Below are 17,492 nucleotides of genomic sequence, written 5' to 3'. Positions count from 1 at the left end.
TGTCCTCTGGTTCTGGACACCTGCAAACCAGGGAAAAGACCTTGTCTATTTATCCTATCCATGTCCCACATATTTTATAAACCACTATAAGGTCACCCCTCAGCCTCTGATGATCCAGGGAAAACAGCTCCAGCCTATTCAGCTTCTCCCTATAGCTCAAACCCTTCAACCCTGGCAACATCCTTGTAAATCTTTCTGAACCCTTTCAAGTTTCACAACATTTTTCTATAGCAGGGAGACCAGAATTGCACACAATATTCCAGAAGTGGCCTAACCAATGTCCTGTACAGCTACTACATGACCTCCCAACTCTTTCATTTAATGCTCTGACCAGTAAAAGAAAGCATACCAAACATCATCTTCACTAGACGTGATGGTACAGAGAACACCGAACAGAGAATTCACCACAAAGGTAAACAGGAAAGCCACACACACAGACCAAGTCCTAAACTACGAAAGCAACCAGCCCAACACACACAAAAGAAGTTGCAGCAAGACACTGTTCAAAAGGGCCACAACACACTGCAGTACACCAGAACAGCAAAAAGAGGAAGAACACCGATATAATGTATTCGCCAAAAACAGATACCCCCGCAATTTCATCAACAGAAGCCTAAGGGAAAGACAACGGAATGAGGACATGCCACAACCCAAAGAACTAGCCACGCTACCATACATCAAAAACATTTCTGAACTGACAGCCAGACTACTGTGACCACTAGGATTCATAACAGCACACAAACCAAACAGCCACTCTCAGACAACAACTCACCAGGATGAAGGACCCAATACCCAGCATGAGCAAAACCAATGTAGTGTACAAAATCCCATGCAAGGACTGCACAAAACACTACATAGGACAAACAGGAAGACAGCTAACGATCCGCATCCATGAACACCAACTAGCCACACACTCAGAGGACAAGCAACGTGAGTTCGACTGGGACAACACTACTATTATAGGACAAGCCAAACAGAGAACAGCCAGGGAATTCCTAGAGACATGGCACTCATCCACAGATTCAATCAATAAGCACATCGACCTGGACCCAATATACCGGCCACTGCAGCGAATAGCTGGAACTGACAACCGGAAGCGGCAGGTACAAATCACTATAAATGCCGGAGGAAACATCACAGAAGCGCTTCACAGAGGCTCCCAAGCACTGAGGATGTCACCTAGACAGGGGACGAAACGTCTGCAACACAAATTCCCAGCTCGGTGAACACAACCACAACAACCTTCTTCACTAACTATTTACCTGCAACTTCACTTTCAAGAAATGATGGACCTGCACTCCAAGATCCCATTTCTCAGCAACACTCCCCAGGCCCTTACCATTAAGTACTGGATTAGTGGTGCTGGAAGAGCACAGCAGTTCAGGCAGCATCCAACGAGCAGCGAAATCAACGTTTCGGGCAAAAGCCCTTCATCAGGATTCCTGATGAAGGGCTTTTGCCCGAAACGTTGATTTCGCTGCTCGTTGGATGCTGCCTGAACTGCTGTGCTCTTCCAGCACCACTAATCCAGTATTTGGTTTTCAGCATCTGCAGTCATTGTTTTTACCTTACCATTAAGTGTATAAATCCTGCCATGATTTGCCTTTCCAAAATGCAGCACCTCACATTTATCTAAATTAAACTCCATCTGCCACTCCTCAGCTCATTGGCCCATCTGATCAAGATCAGATTATTCTGAAGTAACCTTCTTTGCTGTCCACTACACCTCCAATTTTATATCATCTGCAAACCTACTAACAATACCTCCTATGTTCACATCCAAATCAATTATAAAAATGAGAAAAAGCAGTGGACCTATGACGGAGACAAAAGAGCAAGTTAGTATTTAGGCAGACTTTTACCATTTGGACAGCTGTGTGGAAAATGGAACAGCTTTAAACTTGCAGCAAATCTTTTGCAGAAGCCAGGAAGAATTTATTTTAACTTGTTCTGATCTTTTGAGGATGTGAATATTTTTGTTTATTTTTTCACTCTTAAGGACAAATGGAGGTGAAAGAAATATGGAAATACATACAATTTATATTTTCATTGCATCTTTAACATAACTTCATGGAGTGAAAAGCTTAAAAGTGGAAAGTCTAAAAACAGTAAGTCTTCAAGTGTGCATTAAAGGAGGAAAGTGAAGTAAAGAGTAGTGGAGAGATTTAGGAAGGGAATTCCACAGCTCAGGACATAGCGAGGGCCACAAATAAGGAACAACAGACTAAGAAAGAAACTGAAATAGCTGGGGGAAGATAAAAGCATTATGGGTGGTCTTGTATGTGGTACAATAAATTTTAAATCAACTTCAGAGGAACAGGTCTTAACAGCTTGGTCCTCTAAACTGATTCCATACAATTGTACAAATTGCAAAATGTTATTTTTAACCCACACATGGATTAAATTTTGTGTCATCTTAAGATGGTGTGCCATGCTTAAATACGGCAAACTGCTAATAAATGATGATAATTTTCTAATCTTAACACTTCACTATTCACACATCTCAACACACAGTGGTAGAAAGGAACCTTTGTTTATAACTGGCATTGGATCAAGATGGTCTGTGCAATCCTAGCCATATCCTGGCAAAGGTTCAAATTGACAAAAGAAAGTTTTAGTGGAAATCATTTTGTATGGATCAATTAACTCTAATCTGTAATGTCCTCTCAATAAAACTTAGACTACAAGTCGCAAATGAAATCTGCTTCTTACCATATTTTTACAGTGCTTCAAATTGTTTGTATTCAACACAATTTGCATTTTATAGCACTACAAATGTAGAAAGCATCTTGAGGTACGAAAGGGAGTTGAAACAGCAGATCTAATTCCGGGCACCACACTTGGAAAAATTTCAAGGCAGTTGGGATTATGCTAACATTTACATATTTGCACAAATATTCAAGCACAAAAACAGGCTATTTACACAACCGGTCTATGTTAGAGTTTATATTCCAATTGTACCTTCTCCCATTCTTTGTCATCTATCAACATAATTGCCTATTCCCTTCTCCATCATATGGATTTCACATCTGTAACCAAGCTATGCGCATTGACCACTCTCGCGTTCTCTGGAGTTCTACCAATAGTTTTGCATGTCATTCTTGTGACTTACATTTCATGGGTGTCTCAATAGTACCTTGCGATGATTTCTTATATGACAACCTAAACACTACAACTTCAGTGCAGTGATCAGGTGTGATTATGATAATGTGGCTTGGTCTGAGGAGAATTCTAACAACCTTCTCTCCCTGGAGAACAAAGGAGGAAGACAGTATTATCCTTTCATTGTCATTTTTTAGTTTTGTATTCCAAACACTACCAATTATAGTGTAGGATAGACTTATTTTTCAATAATTTTGACTTAAGTGAGGAATCAAATTATATTCAGTTTGATTGTGGTTAGTTTTAAAACAATTTCTCTAAGAGAACAACAGCCACATGTCTCAGGTCTACAGTTTTATGTTGCTTTAATGACTCAAACGAATGGAAATTCAAGCTAACACATCTGAAAATACTTTTAAGATAAAATTTCTTATACTCAAAGACAAAACAATGTTTTAAAATGATTTTGTTTTACAACTTCAAGTATGTAACAGGCCAAAGTATATTAGCTTAGTTCAATCAAATCAAATAAAAAAAAATTATCTGAGCGAGTGTCTGAGGGAATTTACTGAAATAATATCCTGCTTTTGTTAAGCATAATTTCATTTATGCTTGTCTTAATAAACTTAATAAATTGTATACAACATGCAAAAACATATTTGGGTCTTGTAACTTTTCAGGGCTGGTAAACTCTTGATTTTGCTGTTTCAATTGACAAGTATAATTGCAAGAGCTCTGGTGGCACAGTAGTGTTCCTACTTTTGAGCCAGGAGACCTCGGTTCAAGTCCCACATGCTCTAGAGGTGTGTTATAACATCCCTGAACAGCTTAAAAATAAAACTAGAATTGTAATTGACTTGGGTCTTGCAATTAAAATGAACTCCAAAATCCTAGAATTGTAAAGTCACAAATAACAAGTAGACCTATTATTTAAAACTAACTGATCGTCTCTCACAAACATAGGAGTCAAGTCCCTCAAACTTGTTTCACAATTTAATATCATGGCTGATCTGTTTGTAATCTCATTCCACATTCCTATCTACTCCTGATAACCATTCAACCCTTGCTTAGTAAGAATCTACTTGTGAACATTTTGAACTGCTTTCAAGATTTTCACACCATTCATAAAATAAGGGAACTGAAACTGTACACAATACTCCTGATGTGGTCTTAGCAGTGTCAAGAATATTTGAAGCATAAACTCTCTGCATTGTAATCCAAATCCCCTCTCATTAAGTAAGAACATTTATTTTAACTTTCCTAATTCCTTGCTGTACTTGAATACTAGCCTTTTGCAATTCAGTCACTAGGTCACCTACATCCATCTGCATCTCAGAGCAGTGCAATCTCATCATTTAGATATACTTTTCTATTCTTGCCAAAACATAAAATATCAAATTTTCTCACGCTGTAGTTCATTTGTCAGATTTTTGCCCATTCATAACTTGTATACATCCTTTGTAGTCTCACAATTTGCCTTCCTCCCTATCTTTGCTTCATTAGCACATCCATCCACCATGTTTATATACATTGAAACTCTGGGACTGATCTCTGTGGCACATCATCCAATATATTTTGCCAAATATAAAAAATGATACATTTATGCCTATTCTGTTTCTAGCCAAATCTTCGATCCATGCCAATATTAGCACCCCCATAACCCTCTTAAACCCTTGCTATTCATATAACCCTTGCTATTCATAACACCTCCTCCCACTCTGTTCCCTGTAAAAATGCCATCCCATATTCCCAATTCCTTCGCCTCCGCTGCATCTGCTCCCAGGAGGACCAATTCCACTACCAAACAACGCATAAGGCCTTCTTCAAAGACCGCAATTTCCCTTCCGATGTGGTCAACGATACTCTCCACCACATCCCACACCTCCGCCCTTGAACCCCGCCCCTCCAATCGCCACCAGGACAGAACCCCACTGGTCCTCACCTTCCACCCCACCAATCTCCGGATACATCGTATCATCCTCTGTCATTTCTGCCACCTCCAGACAGACCCCATCACCAGGGATATATTTCCCTCCCACCTCTTATCAGCGTTCCGGAGAGACCACTCCCTCCACAAGTCCCTTGTCAGGTCCACACTCCCAATCAACCCAACCTCCACTCCTGGCACCTTCCCCTGCAACCGCAAGTAGTGCAAAACTTGCGCCCACACCTCCCCCCTCACCCCCCCTCCACGGCCCCAATGGATCCGTCACAAATTCACCTGCACCTTCACACACATTACTGTATCCTTTGCACCCGATGTGGCCTCCTCTACATTGGGGAGACAGTCCGCCTTCTTGCGGAACATTTCAGGGAACACCTCTGGGACACCCGCACCAACCAACCCAACCGCCCCATGGCTGGACACGTCAACTCCCCCTCCCACTCCGCCAAGGACATGCAGGTCCTTGGCCCCCTCCATCACCAGACCCTGGCCACACGAGGCCTGGAGGAAAAGCGCCTCATCTTCCGCCTAGGAACCCTCCAACCACATGGGATGAATGTAGATTTCTCCAGCTTCCTTATTTCCCCTCCCCCCAACTTATCTCAGTCCCAACCCCTGGATTCAGCACCGCCCGCTTGACCTGCAATCTTCTTCCCAACCTCTCCGCCCCCACCCCCTCTCCAGCCTATCACCCTCACCTCCTTCCACCTGTCGTATTCCCAGCACCCCTCCCCCAAAATCCCTCCACCCTACCTTTTATCTCAGCCTGCTTGGCACACCAGCCTCATTCCTGAAGAAGGGCTTATGCTTGAAACGTCGATTCTCCTGCTCCTCGGATGCCGACTGGCCTGCTGTGTTTTTCCAGCACCACATTTTTCAACTCTGGTCTCCAGCATCTGCAGTCCTCACTTTCTCCTATTCATATAAACCATCCAGATGCCTTTTAAATGTTGTAATTATACCAGCCTCCACCACTTCCTCTTGCAGCTCATTCCATACATGCACCATCCTCTATGTATAAAAGAAACCTAAGGGCAATTTAAAAAAATCTTTCCCCTCTCATTCTAAACTTATGCCCTCTAGTTTTGAGTTGTTAATTCGTTACTTAGTTATTCAGTTATGTTGCTTTTTTAGTATTAATATACATAATTCTAGTAAAGTTGTTAAATATTGAGAATAAGCTTCAGCTCATTAACAGATACTCTCACCAATAAACAAGTTTCATTGTCAAGTCTTGCTCTGATGTTTGATTTGACTTTCCTCCCTTTCTAACACCAGCGAGCAAACTTATAGAATTTCTGTGATGTCACTTCTTTTAAAAGAATCCTATGCACTAAAACAAAGCACACACAATGCATTCATAGTTTAATATTACTTTAATATATTTTTCATTCTTATTATAAATTGCAGTACGTCCTAGTGGTGTGCCTATTCTGTTGCATGTGGGCAATTTGGACACTTCGGACACTTCACAAAAGCTTCAGCTCCACAAGCTTGAGCAGCAGCTGGCGTCACTGTGATGCATCTGCAAATCAGAGTTTGAGGTGGTTACATCACAATGCTGGGGCATGCTGGCAGATAGGGAATAGTTGACCACCAACAAGAGATAGTTCAGGAGTCCAAAGTTCTACTTTTTAATCAGTTTTCTTGCATGCTAGGCACAAATTAACAGAAGCTTTCCAATAGCTATCCATAGAATAACACAGGAAGCGGACTAATCAACTCTGTGCGTAGCACTCCTGATTTTATCCAATTTTCCCACATCACTGCAACGTTTAATCCAGGTATGTATCTAATTCCCTTTGAAGCTATTACTGCATCTGTATTCACAAATGACAGTGCAATCCAAATTCCAACCAATTGTTGCGTAAACGTTTATCCTCATGTCACCTCTGGCTCTCATCAGGCAGCTTAAATGCATTTACCAAAGATACTGCCACACAATATCAAAGTTTCTCCTTACTTATGCAATCCCCAATAACTGTAATCCTTTTTAGCAAATTTCTTCTGAATACTTTAGGAATAAAAGAAGAGCATACGTAAAGTGGCAGGTGCAGAAATGGGCACATACTCCCAACAGGTGCTGAACTAGTATTCATGGTCTTAGCATACTTTCCTGGCTCTTGTCCTCTACCTCAATGAAATGTACAGGATCCTCAGCTTTATAAAAACTTCTTCTGTCACCTACTTGCAACACTCCAATTTTGGAGCAATTAACTGGTATTTTTCTCTTCATTCTCCCAATCAAAATCTCAAATTTTACTTCTGCAAGAATGAATTTGATCAGCTGTTCCATATATAAATTTTAAACAAATATTGCATAACGGAGGCAATACATATACGTTAAACAAAGGGAAGCATAAGCCTAAGCATATCCATTGCAGATTTCATGAACAGTGCAAAACTGTTTAATAGCAAACAAACACCAACACTTACATAGATACAGATGTGTAAAGTGGTCATGCAATTTATATTTTAAAACTTTGTTCCATGATCACTTTGATTCACAAATAAGAACACAAAACCAGGCAATTTAATTCATTTTAATATTTATTGTCAAATTTATGTACAGCTGTGCTTTAGATCCTTGATGGGTACAGCATCTGGAAATTTAAAAAAAAACTCAAGGTGAATATATAAAATGAACCATCTACCAACAGTTTAACATTTCCATCAAATGGGTCACAATACATTTAAGTTGTGCTTAAATGGAGAAACACATTTGCCCAGCTCTACTACATCACTAGCCATTTTATTTCCACGAGATTTTGAAATTTCTGTAAGCTTTGTGCAATTGAGCAGATACAGCTCGATTATAAGCAAACAAACTCGCTCACAGTTGCGTTTTTTTTCAAAACAAATCAATGATTGCCTCAATTGACTAGTTAAGCTGAATCCAATAAATAGTACTAGTATTCTTCAAAAATTAAGACTGTACCAAAATTAATTGCCCCAGATGTGACTTGAGCATCTAGAGACTGCAAGAAATCTAAACCCTTTTTTAGCTCACATAGCAAAATATCTAAATACGAAGTGGCTCATAAAACAAACAAATCAGCAACATGGTCAGCCTTCACAAGTATTTTCTAATATGCCATTGCAGAAAGAACTATATCCCTGACTCGACAGCTCAGTGTTTTCTGTCAAAAACACCTGAAGCAATACAGCATTTAAATTAGATGGTGTCCAAGTGAATCAAACGGTACAGACTGCTGGATAATGCATGATTTTAAACCAGATATAAAAACATGTTTTAAAACATTATCAAGCTGCAGAACCTTTTCACTAAAACAGCTCAAATCCTATATGATGAAAGCAGAATTTTGATCACATATATAAAAAAAAGAGAGCCAATAAAACTCTAAGATCCAGGCCACCATGAGGATTTGCTCAATATTGGAAAATCAAATATAATAAAATCGACATCTGAAAAAAAAAAGGCAATTCTTGCACTCACCACACGAATCCTATGCCCAATAGCTTTAGCGGGCAGGTTACTACTGAACTTTGCACGGACCATGCCACTGTTTCCGTGAGCACGGGTCACTTTACCCCAAATGACACGAGTCTTGTTTGGTTTACCACCAGGAGTCACAGTCTTGCTTTAAAAAGAAAAAGAAAATTACATTTCTAAACTTGAAACCAGTGACGCAGGAAGCCATCAATGCAATAGGGAACTAATTCCCAGCTAGATGTTATCATTTACTGGATTTCTAATGTAGGTTTTAGAAGAGTCTGAAGTAAAATAACAATGAAAAATGTAACTAAAAACAGCCATAGGAATTAGATAATCATGGATAATAACAACATTCTCTCTCTCTATCCCCACCAACCCTCCCAGGAGAGCACAATTATACCAATCTTAAGGTAAGGTTCTGGGGAGTATTGCTGAAGAAAGAGATCTTGGATTGAAGGTTCTAGTTCCTTGAAAGTGGAATCACAGGTAGATAGGATATTGAAGAAGGCATTTGGAATGCTATCTTTTATTGGTCAATGCATCGAGTAAAGGAGTTGGGAAGCTGTGTTGTGGCTGTACATCACACTGGTTAGGCCACGTTTGGAATACTGTGTGCGAAGAAAACTTGAAAGGGTTCAGAAAAGATTTACAAGGATGTTGTCAGGGTTGGAGGATTTCAGCTACACAGAGACTGAATAGGCTATTTTCACTGGAGCATCAGAGGCTGAAGGGTGACCTTATATGGAGATAAGGCAGGAACAGGATACTGATTAAGGATGATCAGCCATGATCATATTGAATGGTGGTGCAGGCTCGAAGGGCAGAATGGCCTACTCCTGCACCTATTGTCTATTGTCTTATAAGGGTTTATAAAATCACGAGGAGCATGATAGCATATTTTCCCCGAGGTGGGGTGAGGGGTCCTGAACTAGAGGGCATTGGTTTAGGGTGGAAGGGGAAAGATTCAAAAGGGACCTAAGGGGCAACATCTTCACACAGAATGGTGAGTGTGTGGAATGAGTTGCCAGAGGTGGTGGTGGAGGCTGGTTCAATCACAACATTTAAAGGCCATGATGTGGAGAAGCCAGCGTTGGACTGGAGTGGACAAAGTTAACAATCACACAAAACACCAGGTTATGGTGTAACAAATTTATTTGGAAGCACTAGCTTTTGAAGCATTGGCCCTTCATCAGGTAGGTGCGGAGCAGGACCATAAGACAATTTATAGCAAAAGATTACAGCGTCATACAACTGAAATGATATATTGAACAAACCCAAATTGCTGTCTTTTAGAATGCACAATCGTGCAGACCCAGTCTCTCACAGGCTTATATTCCATCACACTCTCACAATTTATCAAGCACGCAAACACACTGTCTGTCTGTCTCTCTCTCTCACACACACCCAATGGGGTGAATTTGCATTTGCAGTTACATTTTATAATTTTACAAATTCCACTTTGGAAATAGAACCATTCTGACTCAAGACTGGGGTACACAGTCTCTAACCTCACACTTTTAATGCATTGTCTGAGTTGAGATGTCACTTTTAAAAATAAAACCCATGTTATCTCGAGAATATGACTTGAAAGAAGTTCATTTACATATTAATGAACTGAAACCTGCAAGCCATTCTAAAAGATTAAAGACTTAACAGCAATCTATGTTTGTTCAATATACCATTTCAGTTGCATGACACTGTAATCTTTTGCTATAAATTCTGTGTCTTATGGTGTTGCTCCATAGCTATTTGATGAAGGAGCAGTGCTCCAAAAGCTAGTGCTTCCAAATAAACATGTTGGACAACCTGGTGTTGTGTGATTTTTAACATTTAAAAGTCATCGGGCAGGTACAGGAATAGAAAGGGTTTCGAGGGATATGGGCCACGTCCTGGCAAACGGGACTAGATTAATTTAGGATATCTGGTTAGCACGGACACGTTGGACCGAAGGGTCGGTTTCTATGATGTACATCTCTAGAACGCTAATTCAGATACAAGATAAAAGCTCAATGCAACTGTAGGTGCAGTTAAGATGAAAAACCCATAAACAATGAAGTCAAAATAAATACAACACTGAACGTTAAAATCACATTGACAACCATACAGAAACGGTGGAGTTTTTCCATTATCACCAAGTTAAAGGTTAGTGAATTCAAAATCTTCATGAAAAACAAATTCAAAGTGAGATCTACAGTAAACTGGAGACATTTATAAGGATATATTTTAAACTATAATACATTTTAAACCAAATTCTAAAAGACCAATATGGAGTGTGTAATAAATTTTGGTCTTGCTAAAATGGGAAATACTGCACAAACCAACATGCTTATTCCATCACAAAGGCAATTCACTGGAGCAAACACAGTTGGCACCAAATACCACAAAACTTTGAATGCAAGGATAAAAAACACTGCAAGTTAATTCAAACAAGATGAAAGACTTAACAGCACTCTATGTTTGTTCAATATACCATTTCAGATGCATGACACCGTAATCTTTTGCTATAAATTCTGTGTCTTATGGTGTTGCTCTAAAGCTATTTGATGAAGGAGCAGTGCTCCAAAAGATTGCTGTTCAGTCTTTCATCTTGTTTGAATTAACTTGCTGTGTTTTTTATCCTTGCATTCAAAGTTTTGTGGTATTTGGTGCCAACTGTGTTTGCTCCAGTGAATTGCTTTTGTGATGGAATAATTTTCCCAGCAACAGTTGTGCAATGAACATTACAGGTTGATCAAAGGAATATAGCATATGCAATTCAGAATTAAGCACACGTACTTCTTTGCTTTGTAGACATAAGCACATCGCTTGCCGAGGTAAAATTCTGTTTCATTGCGGCAATAAACACCCTCAATCTTCAGTAGGGCAGTGTGTTCTCTCTGGTTTCGAAGGCCTCGTTTATAGCCTGTAAATACAGCTTTGCACCACAACCTACAGAATAAAATACAATAAGCTTTCTCTTTCACACATATGCACAAGTTCAAAATTTTAAAAAACCCCATGAAATCAAAGATTTCCAGACAGATAAATTAGAAAGACTTCAGATGAAAGGTCACTTGATCAGAATTACTGCTTCTTTCAGGATGATTCCTCATCGTTTTTACAACATTTCGTTTTAATTTTGGATTTCTAATATCCAATATTTTGAAGGTTCCATTGAACAATCTTAGCCAAAACATTTATCTATTATTTCCACTGTCAGCCTGATGCACTTCCAGAATTTTGTTTATTTCGAGGACAGATGATTTTCTTTTTTGGAAAAAAAACCATGTCAGATCTGAAATTTGTTCACTATCTCCCAGAGGTTACTGGTCACTTAGTTGAAAAATCTCATTAATTTTGCAGTGTGCCAAAGATGCCATTAAATTCAACCCAGAAAGAGGACAGCAGTGCAAGGCTGAGTAGATATACGAAAACTGGATAGGCCTTCATCACGAGCCGAATCGATAATCCATATTAACGAGCATCAGAGGAAAAACGAACACGTTTTCAGAAGGGCTCCGGTATTCCGCCCTCAACTCCTTTATAACAGACGTAATAAGGGGCTTTTAAGAAGCAGCCCCAACCTCAGTGAGAGTGTGCGATCACCATCAGCATCAGCCTCTTACCTTCCGGGCATTGCGAGCGCGCTCGGGGCAGCTGGATCTGAGGTGGGGGGGGGGGGAAAAAAGAGGTCGGCAGTTAACACCAAGTGCAATCCGTTCGCTATCGCAAACATCCACTGCCACAAACTCTCTCCGATAACAAATATCCAAAGCTCACGACATCATACAACAAGCGAACCTAGTATGAGTTGCCATCATATAATCAACGACACTTAAATCGCTGTTAGAAACTAGCGCATCTCGGACTCACCGCCGGCCCTGATCCCAAGATGGAGGGAAGAGGCTGCAGCAAGGCAGGCCGGGAAATTAACCGGCGGAAGCGGCGAATTCACCCAAAACCGAACCAAATCATCAACTCAAACAGGCAATAAACTCAACCAAATTATAAACAGAAACACATTTTTTTTCAAAAAGTTGCAATTGAAAAAAAAGAGCAATTTCACTAATAAAAATATTCAGTACGAGAATTAATTCCTTCAAAGTAAAAAAAGGATAGGTAGAAATGTATTTTAAATGCACATTTATTTTACATATGTTTACATCCTCCGTCCCATCGACGTTTTGCTTTGAGAATGATGAACTCGTCTGAAAGGCAGGGCCGTGGACAGCTCAGGGAGTGTAAGCCCCAAACGGTTTCCACGGTAACAGGTCAATCATGTATACGACCAGAATGAAGGGAGAGGATCTTTGTAACTCTCCCAATACTGATACTCCATCAACCGCAAATAATGGCAAGGAAGGGTGAGTTAGGGGGTGAGGGGGGTGAGGGGGGTGGGCATGGGGGGGGTGAGGGGGGTGAGGGGGGTGGGCATGGGGGGGGTGAGGGGGGTGGGCATGGGGGGGGTGAGGGGGGTGGGCATGGGGGGGGTGAGGGGGGTGGGCATGGGGGGGGTGAGGGGGGTGGGCATGGGGGGGGTGAGGGGGGTGGGCATGGGGGGGTGAGGGGGGTGGGCATGGGGGGGGTGAGGGGGGTGGGCATGGGGGGGGTGAGGGGGGTGGGCATGGGGGGGGGGTGAGGGGGGTGGGCATGGGGGGGGTGGGGGGGTGAGGGGGTGAGGGGGGTGGGCATGGGGGGGTGAGGGGGGTGGGCATGGGGGGGGTGAGGGGGGGGTGAGGGGGGTGGGCATGGACGGGGGGTGAGGGGGGTGGGCATGGACGGGGGGTGAGGGGGGTGGGCATGGACGGGAATCCTTCCAAACCCTTTCTATTCATATACCCATCCAGATGCCTTTTAAATGTTAAAAAATCACACAACACCAGGTTATAATCCAACAAGTCTATTTGGAAGTACAAGCTTTGGGAGTGCTGATTCTTCATTAGGTAGCTAGCGGAGTGGGATCATAGGACACAAAATTTATAGCAAATGATCATGGTGTCATACACTGATGCGATATACTGAACAAACCTGGATTGCTGTAAAGTCTTTCATCTTTTGGAATAGGTTGCAGGTGCAGGTTAAGATGTAAATCCCAGGACTTCTTTCAAAACACATTCCAGAGATAAATTTAAGTTTTATAAATAAAAAGGTGAGATCTCAGCTCAGACAATGCATTAAAGGTGTGAGGTTAGAGTCTGTATGTATTCCAATCTTGAGTTAGAATGGTTCTCTTTCCAAGGTAGACATTTATAAAATGTCACATGGATTATAAAAAGTATTGACTACCTGCAGATTGTATGCTTTCTGAACAGAATGTTTCTGCAAATGCAAATTCACCCCATTGACTTACGTGTGTGTGTGCGCCTGTGCGAGGGACAGACAGTGTGTGCGTGGGGGGAGAGAGTGTGTGCATGTGTGAGTGTGAAGAAGTATATGCCTGTGAGAGGGTGTGCGCACGGGTAAGAGTGTGAGGTGGTGTGTGTGTACCTGAGAGCGCGTCTGTGTGAGTATGTAAGTGTGTGTGAGAGGTGCAGTGGAGTAACCTGACGTGTGACATGAACCCAAGGTCCCAGTTGAGGCCATCCCCATGGGAACCGAATTTGGCCTAACTACACTACACTACACTACACACTCTCGCACACAAGTGCATGCGCGCACACACTATCTCACTCTCACTTGTGTGCCAGCATACACACACACCAGTTGATGGGGTGAAACTGCATTTGCAGATACATTCTATTTTGCTCTTGGCAGCGCATAATCTGTAGCCAGTCAATTTTTTTTATAATCCATGTGACATTTTATAAATTTCTACTTTGTAAATAGGACCAGTCTGACTCAAGATTGGAATACATACAGATTCTAACCTCACACCTTTATTGCATTGTCTGAGCTAAGATGTCACCTTTTTTTAGAAAACCTGAAATTATCTTGGAAATATGACTTGAAAGAAGTCCCGGGATTACAATGAATTGTAATCTGCAACCTGTTCTAAAAGGTGAAAGACCTAACAGCAATCTAGGTTTGTGCAATATATCGCATCACTGTATGACACTCTGATCTTTTGCTATAAATTCTATGTCCTATGATCCTGCCCCACTAGCTACCTGACAAAGGAGCAGTGCTCCGAAATAAACTTGTTGGACTATAATGTGGCGTTGTATGGTTTTTAACTTTGTCCACCCCAATCCAACACCAGCTCCTCCACATTTTTAAATGTTGTAATTGCACCAGCCTCCACCACTTCCTCTGGCAGCTCATTCCATACACGCACCACCCTTTGCATGAAAAAGTTGCCTCTTAGGTCCTTTTAAACACTGTAGAGAATCTAATCTTAAAAAAAACCTATGCCCTATAGTTTTGGACTCCCCCACCCTGGAAGATAAAACCTTAGGTATTCACCCTATTCATGCCCCTCATGATTTTATAAATCTCAGTAAGATATCAGCTCAGCTTCTGATGCTCTAGGGAAAATAGCTCTAGCCTGTTCAGCTTCTCCCTGTAGCTCAAAGCTGTCAACATCCTTGGAAATCTTTTCTGATCCCTTTCAACTTTCACAACATCTTTCCTATAACAGGGAGACCAAAGTTGAACTCAGGATTCCAAAAGTGGCCTAAACAATATCCTGTACAGCTGCAACATGATATCCCAACTCCTTTACTCAATGCACTGACCAATAAAAACAAGCGTAACAAATGCATTCTTCACAACCCTTTCTACCAACTCCACTTTCAAGGAACTATGAACATGCTCCCCAAGGACTCTAATGGCAACATTCCTCAGGACCCTACCATGAACGGTATAAGTCCTGTCCTGATCTGCCTTTCCAAAATGGAACAGCTCACATTTATTGAAGTTAAACTTGATCTGCCACTCCCTGTCCCATCGACCCATTTGGTAGAGTTCTGTTGTACTCTGAGGTAACTTTCTTCACTGCACCACCAATTTTGGTGTCATTTGCAAACTTAAACTACAATAAGAAATAAAAGCAAATTTTATGAGAATTCTAAGTTAGAATTCTGAATGTTGACTCTTGGTTAAACATTAGTTACTGTTACCACTGCATTGTCACAGGAATTTATTTTTGATTTCTTAGATTACAGCTTTTTCAACCTATTCACAAAAGATTTGCCCAGGGTTACAATACTCAAATACTTTGAAAGAATCTTACCAAACTGTAAACAGGTTGAATAACTGCCATTGAGTCAAAACATGCAAGGAAAACAATATTAAAAAGGATTCATTCTTCACAATATTAAAAACACACATATACACACAAAATATATCACCTTGTACGATTTATCCTTCAAAAATGTGAAATTCGCAAGATTGATAATTACAATTTTGAAAGCACTGTTTACTTACCGATTATGCTTAAGTGCCACTTAACATGGCAGTGATCTTTCTACTTATCTATTGGTCAACATTTTTAGGCATAGACTCACCTAATAGGTAGTCCAGTAACTAAATAGGTCGAGAATCAGTCTGATCATACTTACCCATCGAAAACCATATTCTTCTTCACCATGAATTAAAGGAGCTGATGAAAGTCATCAAAGTTATCTTTAATAGAGTCGTACAGCACGGAAACAGACCCTTCGGTCCAACTCATGCCAACCAGGTATCCTAAACTAATCTAGTTCCATTTTCCAGCATTTGGCCCATATCCCTCAACCTTCCTATTCACGTACCTATCCATGTACCTTTTCAGTGGTGTAATTGTACTATCTTCCACCACTTCCACCAGAAGAAAGTGAGGACCACACTCTCCACCACTTCCTTTGGCAGCGCATTCCATACATGTACCACTCTGTGCATGAAAAAGGTGCCACTTCGGTCCCTTTTAAATCTTTCCCCTCTCACCTTAAACCTATGACCTGTAGTTTTGGATTCGCTTACCCTGGGAAAAAGATATTGGTTATTCAACCTACACACGCCCATCATGATTTTATAAATCTTTTTAAGGACACCCCTCAGCCTCCGATGCTCCAGGGAAAATAGTCCCAGCCTATTCAGCCTCTCCCTATAGCTCGTATATTTTAGACAGAGATATGCAAGTTCTTGATTGCCAAGGGTATCAAAGGTTTCAAGGAGAAAGCGGGAAAATGGGCTTGAAAAACCTATCAGCCATGATCGAATGATGGAGCAGACTTGATGAACTGAATGGTTTAATTTCTACTCCTATGGTCTTAACCCCTCCAACCCCGGCAACATCCTTGTTAATCTTTTCTTCTTCCTTTCAAGTTTCACAACATATTTCTTATAACAGTGAGGCCAGAATTGAATGCAGTATTCCAAAAGTGGCTTAACCAATGACTTATGCAGCTGCAAGACAATCTCCCAACTCCTATGCTTAATGCACTGACCAATAAAGGCAAACGCCTTCTTCAATTCCTGTCCACCTGTGATTCCACCTTCAAGGAACTATGAATGTACAAGCCAAGGTCTCTTTGTTTGGTAACACTCCTCAGGACCTTACCATTAAGTATATAAATCCTGTACTAATTTGCTTTACCAAAATACAACACCTCACATTTATCTAAATTAAATTCCACTTGCCACTCCTTGGCCCATTGACCCATCGGATCAAGGTCCTGTTGTACTCTGAGATAACATTCTTCATTGTCCACTATACCACCAAATTTGATAGTGTCTGCAAATTTACTAACCATTCCTCTTATATTCACATCCAAATCATATATACACACACACATATATATTTATATATATGACAAAAAACCTTCCACCACCACACTGTCTCCAACCTTCAAGCCAATTTTGCATCCAAATGGCTAGCTTTTCTTGAATTCCATGTGATCTTACCTTGCTAACCAGAAGTAAATGATAAATGGAAATGGAGCCCAAAGAGAGGGACAGACAAAGGAATGGTCAGCCAAGGAGAAAGAAAGCTGTGATAGGGGGACCACTAGTGAGTGAAAATGGGTTGACTGTAGTGACAGCAGCCCATGTGATGACAATGCCTGGTGTGTGGGGGTGGTGGAAGGACAT

At 41.0% G+C, this 17,492-nt stretch overlaps 2 protein-coding genes across 4 annotated transcripts in view; one reads left to right on the top strand and one right to left on the bottom strand.

Annotated features, from left to right (window-relative positions):
* Positions 1-7,579: 7,579 nt before the first annotated feature.
* On the bottom strand, positions 7,580-12,466 carry rpl35a (ribosomal protein L35a). The gene is made up of 5 exons (XM_072572400.1): positions 12,357-12,466; positions 12,110-12,146; positions 11,280-11,432; positions 8,505-8,649; positions 7,580-7,650 (listed from the first exon to the last, which is right to left on the bottom strand). Exons 2-5 carry the CDS (start codon positions 12,118-12,120, stop codon positions 7,627-7,629), a joined length of 333 nt encoding a protein of 110 aa, XP_072428501.1. The 5' UTR covers positions 12,121-12,146; positions 12,357-12,466; the 3' UTR covers positions 7,580-7,626.
* A 234-nt stretch (positions 12,467-12,700) lies between these two features.
* The window catches only part of LOC140478860 (dynein regulatory complex protein 9-like), a 57,018-nt gene continuing 52,226 nt past the window's right edge, over positions 12,701-17,492 (top strand). Inside the window, exon 1 of one of the 3 annotated variants that reach the window (XM_072572399.1) lies at positions 12,701-12,847. In XM_072572399.1, coding sequence (XP_072428500.1) covers positions 12,762-12,847 — 86 coding nt within the window. In that variant the 5' untranslated portion in view covers positions 12,701-12,761. The remainder of the gene's footprint in view (positions 12,848-17,492) is intronic. The other 2 variants (XM_072572398.1, XM_072572396.1) reach the window with 2 other exon arrangements.

This window comes from Chiloscyllium punctatum, chromosome 6, assembly GCF_047496795.1.
Source record: "Chiloscyllium punctatum isolate Juve2018m chromosome 6, sChiPun1.3, whole genome shotgun sequence".
Taxonomy (NCBI): domain Eukaryota; kingdom Metazoa; phylum Chordata; class Chondrichthyes; order Orectolobiformes; family Hemiscylliidae; genus Chiloscyllium; species Chiloscyllium punctatum.
This window is presented reverse-complemented; position numbering and strand designations above follow the sequence as displayed.